The 12,029-nt window shown below is 44.1% G+C and overlaps 1 protein-coding gene across 1 annotated transcript; it reads left to right on the forward strand.

Moving 5' to 3' along the window:
• The first annotated feature begins 413 nt into the window (after positions 1 to 413).
• SLC25A28 (solute carrier family 25 member 28) lies at positions 414 to 11,745 on the forward strand. The gene is made up of 4 exons (XM_003787274.2): positions 414 to 825; positions 8,342 to 8,570; positions 9,660 to 9,716; positions 10,897 to 11,745. Exons 1-4 carry the CDS (start codon positions 535 to 537, stop codon positions 11,412 to 11,414), a joined length of 1,095 nt encoding a protein of 364 aa, XP_003787322.1. The 5' UTR covers positions 414 to 534; the 3' UTR covers positions 11,415 to 11,745.
• Positions 11,746 to 12,029: the final 284 nt, after the last annotated feature.

Raw genomic sequence — 12,029 nt, forward strand, 5'->3', positions numbered from 1 at the left:
CCCGCATCTCTGCAGGAGCCAGTCAGGGGCCCTAAGTCGGCCCCTGTCGTAACTAGGCGCTTCGCTCTCTTTCTTAGCCAATCAGAGGCCGACGTAGTGCGGACCAATGGCCGTGGTCAAGGTATCAAGAGTGGTTGAACCTATCAAAGTTCAGCCTTAAGTTTCTCCCGCCCTCCTAAAAAGTCGGAGGCGGGTTGATCTTACATGTCGACCAATCAATGACCAATAAACAAGAAGCTTCCAAGATCAAAGAGGAAGGGGTGGGATTTAGGCGGTAGCAACGCCTCAGGGCGGAGGAATGACAGACAACTTCGCTAATACCACTAGCAAATTTTTCCTGCGTACAGAAAGGGGTGGGGCTACGTTGGGATCTGGACCAATGGTTGCTTGAGGGGCGTGCCCGCAGAGCCAAGCGGGAGCCGGAGGCCCCGGGCTCTCTGGGCCGCGCCTGAGGCGGACACGACGGGGTTGGGGGGCGGCGGCAGCAGTGGCGGCGGCTGTGGCGAGGGTGGGCGCCGCAGCTGGCCCGGGTGGATGGAGTTGGAGGGGCGGGGTGCTGGCGGTGTGGCGGGGGGGCCGGCGGCTGGGCCCGGGCGGAGCCCCGGGGAGTCTGCGCTGCTGGACGGGTGGCTGCAGCGGGGCGTGGGCCGGGGGGCCGGCGGCGGGGAGGCCGGGGCCTGCAGGCCCCCTGTGCGACAGGATCCGGACTCCGGCCCGGACTACGAGGCGTTGCCGGCTGGAGCCACTGTCACCACGTACATGGTGGCGGGCGCTGTGGCAGGGATCTTGGAGCATTGCGTGATGTATCCCGTCGACTGCGTCAAGGTGAGAGCTGAACCGGGCTTCGAACCCGACCTGGGGCTGACTCGACCCCCGGGTCCTGTCCGGAGCCAGGATCCCGGCTGAGGGCCGGAGCTGACACGGGTTCTTTCCTGGCTCCTGTCACTACCACACGATCCGAACTGACGCTCCATTCAAGCAAGGTCCCGGCTGGGAGTTGATCTCAGTTAGGAACCAGGACCTATTTCTAACTCTCAGTGATACCTGAATCGGGACTCAGGATCGGAAATCTGTCAGCCAAAAGCCCCGGATTCCACCTGAGACTAAGCAGGAATAGGGTGGGATGGGGTATCCCGAAGCCCAGGTAAGTGCTACTAAACTTGATGAAGGGGAAGCCCACTGGCATGAATGGGATCTTATGCTTTGGGATGTGCTCTGGGGGAGTGATTTCACAAGCTCCTCGTGTCTTCCCTTGTAAATGACGGGGTATGAACCCGAATCTGGGATCTCTCAGCTAGATACAATCTTCCACATTAAATCTTCACCTGTGAGTAACTGGAAATCATTGTCCTGTCAGAATTTAGAGTTCCAGACTGGAAGCAATACGGGAAAGTTCCATGTTCAGGAAAAGGTTTCGGTTTCTTTATGAGGCAAGCATGATTACCCACCTATTTCCTGAACGTGAAAATTGAGCTGGGATTAGGATTTTGTGTGTGTAGGGACACATCAGCCCCCAAACGAGAGATGGAAGTTGATTGTGTGTTTCTTTAGACACTTGAAGTTGGCAAAAAAGGAAAAGTTGCCTAGAAAGGAAGTGTGCTGGGATTAGAAAGTAGATTTAAGTGTGGAGAAGATACAGTTAGATCAAGGCAAGCATTCCATTCATGTGAAAGTAAAACTCATTGCATTCACAACCAAGCAGGATAATTAATGATGAAAGAAGTCAGGATCTTCTGAAGAAAGCTGGGTGAAGAGAGGAACAGAATATTGTTCTTGTTTTTGCACATTAGGTGCCAAACACTAAAGGTGAGGACTAAATTGAGGGAGAAGTAAACTTGAGGGGACTGTTGAAATAAATTTGATGACATAGACTGGTGCCTCCTATGCATGTTAACGGTAATAGTCAAACAATATCCCTGCAACTCATTTTCATATGATGAATATTTTCTCTTTAACTCAGGAACATGTTATGTATTCAAAAGGAAGAGAGAATCAACTTGGGAAATGCAAAGTAGATCCCTTCTGCTTTCCCCGACTCCAGTACCATGTTATCATTAGTAATGTGGATAAGGAAATGAGGAAAGTGCTCATTAAGCTTCATGAATGGCATTGAGTTGGCAGGAGTATTTTAGCACATTACATGGTAAATACTAACAAGGGCTACATCTACTGAAAATGTAGTAAATGCACCTGACTGAAATGGACATTAGGATTTTAAATGCCCTGTCTATTGAGAAAAATAGAAATAAACAGTCAGATCCATGGGAGAGAAGTAACAATATTGAAATGTAAAATGAATTGGTAAAAATAAAAAAGATCCAGATGTTTATATATAGACTCTAGGTTGAATGACTCGTGAGTTAATAGTGCTGTGTATCCAAAACTGAGTCTGATCTAACTGCAGAGTAACCTTATCATTTAGACTCTACTGTGAGTAGAGTACAGGGTCTAGGGGGCTATATTTCAGGATAAGTATCAAATTAAAAACAGATCAGGGAAAGCAATGAAAACTATGTACTTAAGGCCAAGTGTGGTGGCTTACACTTGTAATCCCAGCACTTGGGAGGGCTAGGCGCGTGGATTGCCAGAGCTCATGAGTTTGAGACCAGCTTGAGCAAGAACAAGACCCCGTCTCTAAAAAAAAAAAAAAAAAAGCAGGGTGTTGTGGCGGGCACCTGTAGTTCCTGTTAGGAGCAGGAGTCCTCAAACTTCTTAAACAGAGGGCCAATTCACTGTCCCTCAGACCGTTGGAGGGCCGAACTGTGGGCCCCAGGATGAATCGGCTGCTAAGCAGGACAGGTAGTAGCAGCAAAAACACCCAGTGGGCCGGATAAATGTCCTAGGCAGGCTGCATGTGGCCTGCAGGCCGTAGTTTGAGGACACCGGCTCAGGAGGCTGAGGCAAGAGGAAAAAGAAAAGAAAGAAAACTATGTACTACTTGACTAATACAATGTATAGTATAATATACACTTGACTAGTATACTACTTGACTAGCAGGACACTTGCTCAGGAGGCTGAGGCAAGAGGAAAAAGAAAAGAAAGAAAACTATGTACTACTTGACTAATACAATGTATAGTATAATATACACTTGACTAGTATACTACTTGACTAATATAATGTATTGACTAGTATAATATACACTTGACTATAGTATACTACTTGACTAATATAATGTATAGTGTGACTGACTATAATTTAACGGGTTTTGTTTTTTTTTAGATAGAGTCTCACTTTGTCACCCTTGGTAGAATGCTAGGGCATCATGGCTCACAGCAACCTCAGACTCTCAGGCTTAAATGATTCTATTGCCTCAGCCTCCCAAGTAGCTGGGACTACCTGCACCTGCCACAAGGCCTGGCTATTTTTAGAGATGGGGTCTCACTCTTGCTCAGACTGGTCTGGAACTCCTGAGCTCAGGCAATTGGCCCTCCTTGGTCTCCCAGAGTGCTAGGATTATAGGCGTGAGCCACCACACCCATGCAGCCCAACTTAACAGTCTAACCCAGGTGTCCTCAAACTACGGCCTGTGGGCCACATGCAGCCCGCCTAGGACATTTATCTGGCCCGCTGGGTGTTTTTGCTGCTGCTGCCTGTTCTGCTTAGCAGCCGACTCGTGCAGGGGCCCACAGTCCGGCCCTCCAACGGTCTGAGGAACAGTGAACTGGCCCCCTGTTTAAAAAGTTTGAGGACCCCTGGTCTAACCACTGGTTCCATTGCAACATAATGAAAGGCTATCTCCTTTACTGTATATATTTACATAATGCTGTAAATATTTTATATTTAAATGTTTTAATGTTTAATATTTTATGTTTTAATGTTTACAGCAACATTTTATAAATTGTAGTAAAAATGCCTCTAGAATATTTGGTTGCATATCCTTAATTGGACAAATCTTTGTCCTGTGACAAAATGAAATTGATTTTTTACTAACAGACCACTCAGAATCAAATACAGTGAATAAAGTGGGAAATCAAAATGCTTAATACTGCTTGGGGTCAAAGATTAGATAGGACCTGGAAAGCAGGGAGACTGATTTATTCCTCAGGCTTATAAACCCATTGAGGAAACAATTTTGAAAGAGAGGAGTTCCAGAAATGTTTTGCATAAGCACAGCATTGCTGGAATAAGTCACCTGTAGCCTCCCAAGGTAACTATTGTAAAGAACAGTTATTATTCATTTACATAGGCGCTTTGGAAGTTTTGCTTTAAAAAAAACTAGATATTCATTACATTATGCCTAGAAGATCTACATTAAAGAAATAAGTATTTGACCTGAAGGGAAAATGCTCAATTTTCAAAAATACAAAAGCTTATTTCAGAAGAAGCATTTTCATATGCTATTAATGCTAGGATTGTACAGGGAAGCACTAGTGTGACCAGTATGACTTAGTGTCAATAAGGGTGTTAAATGCTTTTGTGCAAGCAAGAAAGTAAAATTCAAATCCTTTCCTTCCGAAAGGGCCTCCCAGTTTGTCTCCTGGCAGCTATCCTCCTTCTTTTAATAAATGGATGGATAGAGGACAAAAGCAGCCCAACCTTACTCTAAGACTGGAGGCAGGTATCAGTGTTTTAGCCTAAAGGGCAACCACAATGTTTGCAAATAAAAGCTGACATTGCCTCTTGGCATGCAAGCCTATCCATCCCCAGCCACTTGTCAGGGTCAAGTTGACTTAAAATAATCTTGAGAGGGACCATGGGAAGTCAGCATAGCCTGGCTAGGATATGGTTATTTAGCTAGTTATTTCCATGGTCAAAATAGGGAGGTTTGGGAGTCCAGATAAATCCTCTTTTTCTTTTCTGGGTTGCAGAGGCAAGCACCAGACTTCATTTATAGGGGCAGGTTCTGCAAAGCAGTCAGAAACATTCTCAAAATCATCTGGTTAAGTACCCACCTGTCACCAAGGTGCTGTTTTTGGCTCTATAGTAGCAAGGCAAATATCTACTTATAAAATACATTAAAAAGAGATCTTTCCTAATCCTAGCACTCTGGAAGGCTGAGGAGGGCAGATCACTTGAGTTCAGGAGTTTGTGACCAAGCCGAGCAAGAGTGAGACCCCATCTCTAAAAATAGTGGGGCATTGTGGCCTGTGCCTGTAGTCCCAACTACTCGGGAGGCTGAGGCTGGGGAATGACTTGAGCCCAGGAATTTGAGGTTGCTGTGAGCTGTGATGGCATGGCTCTACCAAAGATGACAAAGTGAGACTTTGTCTCACACACAAAAAAGCTTTTTTTAATTTGTAATTGGCAGAGGGAGGTAACTCTTTTCCAAACTCCTTATCAACAATTGTAAATTGTTATCAATATACATCCACCTATGAAAGGTTAGGAAACGGAAATGTTGGCTTATTTGATTTTCTCGCATCTAGTAATGATTGTTAAGTGTTCAATAAATACTAATTGTTCTTATGTGCAAACACTATCTGATGTGCCTTACATTTATTCATTTAATCCTTGAAACAACTTCATAAAATAGACACTGTTTTCATTATTTTACAGATGAAGAAAGGAGGCTTAAAGAGCAGTTAAGTAACTTGTCCAAGGTCACAGTCAAGATTTGAACCCATTCTATCTGACTCCCAGGACTTCCAAATAGCCTCCTCAAAGCAGATATCAAGAACCAGATATCTGGGGGCGCAGAATTTCACAATGGAGCTTGTCCCTGAATAGATGACCTTCAGAACAATAGCTGAACATGTAAATCATTAGAGCCACAGAGAAACTTTAAAATGAAAGCAAAAAATATGATATTAGCCCTGATTTAGGGTGGGCGCGGTGGCTCATGCCTATAATCTTAATACTCTGGGAGGTCAAGGTGGAAGGTTTACTTGAGGTCAGGAGTTCTGAGCCAGCCTGAGTAAGATTGAGACTCCATCTCTACAAAAAATAGAAAACTTAGTTGGATATTGCATACCTGTAGTCCCAGCTACCTAGGAGACTGAGGCAGGAGGATTACATGAGCCCAGGAGTTTGAGGTTGCAGTGAGCTATGATGATGCCATTGCACTCTAGCCAGTGAGATTCTATTTCAAAACAAAACAACAAAACCCTGATTTATTTGTAACTAAGGACTAGTCAATTGCCAATTCATATTTGTGAAATGACTTATACAAGAGACAATGCTATTATGATCCGTAAATTCTTAGGTATGAACAAATATGTCTTAGAATCATTTGAATACAATAAAAAGCCTTATATTTATAGCACCTTATAAATTACCAACAGCTTTTACGTGTCTTATCTCTTTTGATCCCCACAATATTTCAATTAGGCAGACATTCTTGCCTTCTTGCCCTGGTGTTATAAATGACAGCTTTGAAGGTCAGAGAGCTGAGGATCACAATCAGGCTTTTTGACTCAAATGTAGCTTGTTTTATAATACCAGACCACTTCCCTGTGAGTTTGTTTAATTTCCCATCAAAGCCAAGCAGAGGTGTTTCATATTGAAGGCTTTTCATAAATTCATACTGAAGAGATTTCATCTTTCTGCAAAAGGTAGAATTTACCAGCTCACACATTTGGGGAGTCATAGTCATTTTTATTTTTGGCATAGGTTATACCCAGCTCCTCTCCATAAGGGTGTATTTTCATTAAATTAGAATTGAGTTAGGTAGACTTAGATGTGTATGTAAAATGTTCAAAGTAACTTACCTACAATCTAGTTTTCTCTGGGGTGAAGAGTTCCAAGCTTCTGAGGCCAGACTTTCAAGACTGGTTGCCAGATGTTGACTCTTGCAGAGCAATGCAGCCTCAGAACGTTCCCCCTGAATAAGATCAGTTTTAGACAAACATATGTAAACACATAATTGTTAAGCCACCAGGCCCAGTTTATCTGTATTAGTAGCTATAGCTAGCATATATGTTGTATGAACAACTCCTTTGTTGGATTTTATACCCCTTTGTGATTTGGAAAATCAGTAAGCATACTCTTTATAGGAAATATATGTTTTTTTGAGGGGGGAGAAGTAGAAAAGAATGTGTCAAATTGTGATACTACTGTGTACAGTGTTTCTGATTGAACTTCTAATAACCTGTTAGGCTTTCACTTTTTTTGTTGGTAGCAGGGGAGAAAATACCTCTAGAGGAATGTGGATTGCTTAGTTAATCTGGTTAGTTTCTTTTCTCCTATGTTCTTGAGAAAAGGTATTACTCTTGGGTTCCACTTGACCCACAGGAAAGTTCAATCCCAACTGAATCTAGTGATTGAAATGAAGAAGGAATTTAAACTGTACTTGGGCATCGGTTACCTCCTATTGGCTCTCCAGTGGCCATACTTGTTATAGTTACATGAAAAAGATTCATTTATTTATTCATTCAACAGACATATCTTAAGTGCCAATTTTATGTACTGGGCACTAGACTGTGATTTTTTTTTATTAGACATTAATTTTATTTTAACCATTAGTCTCCATGCTACTTTATCTTGCAGTGGGTCAACAGAAGAGAGATTTTCTGGGGGAACATGCTTCAGAAAAGGTGTGATTTTGTGAAGTGTTTTAAATAAGAATTTGAATTCCCCAACTTTTAATAAAACTTTGTCCAAGGACATCATATGTGTCTGCCAAACACTTTCATTCCAATCATTGAATCTTCCAGAGATTCCAAAGATTATGTTTCACTGAGACTGATTTTGTTTGCTGATGCCAATTTTGGGATTTGGTCAATTTATGTTAGAAATCTACAAGGCCCCTCAGTTTTAAAGACTAGGTTGGTTTCCAACCATGTACTCCCTACCTTCATAGTTTCAGGATAAACTTTCTTTCCTGGGAAATAAGAACAGCATCTATTAGGAATGTTACTTCTGCCAGGACTCTTGGTGCAGACCCAGCTGCCAGTGCCAAATAGCCTGAAAAACTACCAAAAGGTGAGCCATCATCTCAGTCAGTGCAATGTGTGGTCAGGAAGCAGGGCCAGAATCAGTCTTTAGAAATAAAGCATAATGTACGTTAGAGACAATAAATCTTTGAATTTGTAGTCCATTTGTAAAGAACTCTAAGTTTGAGTATGTTAAGGCACAAAAGCATCTTCTTCTGAAACACAGGCTTAATATTTGTTGGTAGGACTGCGAATCATTTTGGAGTTCCAGGACACTTACTAAGTGTTGATATTCTCAGGGAAAATAATTGTGTTGCGCTGTCAGGTTCATAGATGACTAGAAAAAGAAAGGCCCAGGGCTTAGAAAGAGTGGCTTTGGATTTGTAGAGAAGTGAAGCTAGGTAGAATCCCTCTCACAGATTGGCACGATTCTGTGTAGGAGGTCTGCTCTGTGCCCAAAGCCTGAGTGTTGAGGTGGGGTGAGAAGTTGGCATCGCTGACATTGCGCTTCTCCTTGCTGTAATTTCAGACCCGGATGCAGAGTCTACAGCCTGACCCAGCTGCCCGCTATCGCAATGTGTTGGAGGCCCTCTGGAGGATTATAAGAACGGAGGGCCTATGGAGGCCCATGCGGGGGTTGAACGTCACAGCAACAGGCGCAGGCCCTGCACACGCCCTTTATTTTGCCTGCTACGAAAAGTTAAAAAAGACACTGAGTGATATAATCCACCCTGGGGGCAATAGCCATATTGCCAATGGTATTGAGCCTTCCTGTGTTGGTTCCCCCACTTTCCCAACTCTGGGCTTTGCTGTTGTCAGTGCTTTCCAGTTTCAGCATAGTTTGGAGCTGAAGCTGTGGGCTGGGGTAGGCCAGATAATAAGTGGGGGACTTCCAAACCTGATGTTATCAGACCACAGGCCACTTCAACCCCACCTCTCCTTTGGGGCACCTCAATAAAGGGTTACAGAGTCTTCCCTTACTTAACAGCTTGACTTTATCTTCTTATCTTCTCCCTGACATCAACTTCTAATGCCTTGGTAATGAACTATATCCATTGTATATTTCTTGATAGTCAGGTGGTACCCTGCCCCCAAACAGGATCTGAGGTGATCCAGCTGCTCAAGACAGTAATGAAGCTGTAGCTCTTGACCTTACCTTTGCAGGATCCCAACTGACCAGAGGCAGTTTGTGTGGTTTAGAATATGACAAAGCCTTGACAAGTGGATGGGGGCAGGGCCAAGGAGCTGTGTGGAGAAACCAAAGGGTTGGAGGCTGTGTGAAAGTGAGGGGAAGGATGGGGGCCTAGGGTTTGAGGATTGGCTGGAAAACAAGTTGGAGAGGGTGAGGGATAGAGTAGTTCAAGACCTGAAGGAAAGAGCTAGATGGACAAAGGTTAGGACTTGAAGACTAGAGTTGGGCAGCACAGGGACAATAGGAGAAAGGCAGGACTCTATGGGGGAGATCTGGCCGACTGGCCCTTGTGTTCTCCCTCCACTGCTTGCGGTTGATGTGCTGGCATCCCTTGGCAGCAGTGTATTTGGGACATGAGCTACATTTATTCACAGAACCATCTTTATGATAAAATCTGGGTTTTCTTTCTCTTCCCATCTGTTCCTCTCATAGATGTGGACTGTACTTTGGTGACTTTATTAAGCTGGTGGGAACAAATATCTTCAGTTCTTAAACAGGAGTTTAGGAGCAGTGAGTCCTCATCTTTTGGACTGGCTCTTAACATCCCCTTTCTCTGCTGTATTTTTAGCACAGTCACTTCCCATTACTCTGGGGCCTCAGTGAATTGGTCATTCTCTGTTGGCCTTACATGTGGCAGTTGTTTTCTTGTTTGCAGGTGCGGCTGGGTGTGTGGCAACATTGCTTCATGATGCAGCCATGAATCCAGTGGAAGGTAATGACTCAGCCTATTCCTCTGTGGCAGCTGCATCTGCATCTGCATCTGCATCTATGGGCTTTTTCCTTTATTTTTGGTTTGCAGATAACCAGGCAGCAGGTCAGTTTTGATGGGACAGCCTGTTGCTTTGTATTACCACTAGAGGGCGCTCCCTCCATGTTTTCAGTGCCATGGGGAACCGCTTGGACAGGAAGCCTATTCATTGTGATTAATTCATCCTTGAAGCTTCCCTGGCCCATAGATCCTACTCTGGGCCTTCATAGAAGTTTCCCTTTATAGTGGGTTTGATTTGTTTAGCAGATTATTTCATTTTTCTTTGAAGAGGTGAAGATAGATTTTGACAGTTAAATATATTGCCTTCCTTGTTGGAATGAAGATAGTTGAGATAGGAATGAAAGGTTAAATTGTAAAACTCCATCCCTACATTGCTACCTGGATCTTGGCTTTTCAGTTAGAGGAAAATTCTCCAAAAAAATTCTCAGCATGCATATGGGGTACCAGAACAAATATATTAGAGGAGATAGCGTAATTGTCATGTTTCTTATGTTCCAGTTCTTATTCTGTCTGGGTAGGCCATGGGGTAGAAAGGACCACAGCTAGGCTAAAGATCTAAAGAGTTCACATCATGCTATCTGTCTACTTGAGACAGTGGAGATGTTTGGGAACTAAAGCCAAATTCTTTTTGGCTCAGAGTTTTGTTTTCTTTTTGGTAGCATTTCTCCTTCCTTCCCTTCGGGAGTATAACCACTTTATATCTTATTAGGTGGGTGCTATTAGTTCCCGAGGATTGGGATTGTTAGGGCTATATGTTCATTATTGTATGCACTGTCACCGAGTCATTTCCTGGAGGTTGTGAAAGGATGAGATAATAATAGATAGGAGGGAGCCCCTCTGGAATTACTAAACCATAGGTATATCCTGTGTGTTCATTGGCTGGTTTTAAAGAAATTCTACTAGAAGTGGGTCTGTTATCTTTTGACTCTTTACTAACCCTCGGCCTACTCCATATGCTCAAAAGGGAAACATTAACTTACCAGGTTAACTGGAAGCTCACTTATACTTTTTTCTTTCCTTTCCATTGGCTGATCTGCTGACTTGGGACTCTGAATCTGGCCACTCTCCATCATTGGTTGGTTGCTGTCACTGTTTCCTTCTTTCTCAACAATGGCACTACCAGTGGTCAAGCAGAGGATGCAGATGTATAACTCACCATATCACCGGGTGACAGACTGTGTTCGGGCAGTGTGGCAAAACGAAGGGGCCGGGGCCTTTTACCGCAGCTACACCACCCAGCTAACCATGAACGTTCCCTTCCAAGCCATTCACTTCATGACCTATGAATTCCTGCAGGAGCACTTTAACCCCCAGAGACGGTACAACCCCAGCTCCCATGTCCTATCCGGAGCCTGTGCAGGAGCTGTAGCTGCCGCTGCCACAACCCCACTGGACGTTTGCAAAACACTGCTCAACACCCAGGAATCCTTGGCTTTGAACTCAAACATTACAGGACACATCACAGGCATGGCTAGTGCCTTCAGGACGGTATATCAAGTAGGTGGGGTGACCGCCTACTTCCGAGGGGTGCAGGCTAGAGTAATTTACCAGATCCCCTCCACAGCCATCGCGTGGTCTGTGTATGAGTTCTTCAAATACCTAATCACTAAACGGCAAGAAGAGTGGAGGGCAGGCAAGTGAAGAAGCACTGAATGAAGAAGCCAGGGGCTCAGATAACACTGCTGCATCCTGCCTGCTCCAGCCAGTTCTGTCTTCTGGCCTGCTCCAGCCTTGAGTCAAGTTGGAAGGCGGGCAGAGGGCTTTCCTCAGGCTGTTGGTGTTTGGGCTAACACCGGTTCCTGCCAACCTCTGTTGCAGCCACTTTACCTTCCAGGCATAAGCAAGTGCAGCAAAGCACACCACAGCACCTTTGACAACCTCTCCATCCTGGGCCTGACGACCTGCTCTAGACTGTTATAGAGGGATAAGCAGCTCACTCCCCTGGTTCCTAATAAAAAGCCTTTAAATTAAATGGTTTCTTTGGGTTTATCTTGTTGAAGGGGAAGTGAAATGCTGTCGACCAGTCTTGGTTTTCCTTTAAGTATAAATCAATGGACCTAAAGGGAGGATTTATTAAGTCTGAAGTTTTTGTTTCTGCTGATTTTCAAGATGATTTAAGACTTCAGGGGCCTATTTCCCCGGTTTTAGGAGTATCCCCAAGGAATCTCCCTGATGGCTAGAACAATGGGCCTTTGACAGACACTAAACAGGGCTGTTGTCTCTGTTCTCTTCCTTAAGGCAGTATGGGACATGGAA

The sequence above is a fragment of the Otolemur garnettii genome, unplaced genomic scaffold (genome assembly GCF_000181295.1).
Source record: "Otolemur garnettii isolate 467f Iridium unplaced genomic scaffold, OtoGar3 scaffold00021, whole genome shotgun sequence".
NCBI classification, from domain to species: Eukaryota; Metazoa; Chordata; class Mammalia; order Primates; family Galagidae; genus Otolemur; species Otolemur garnettii.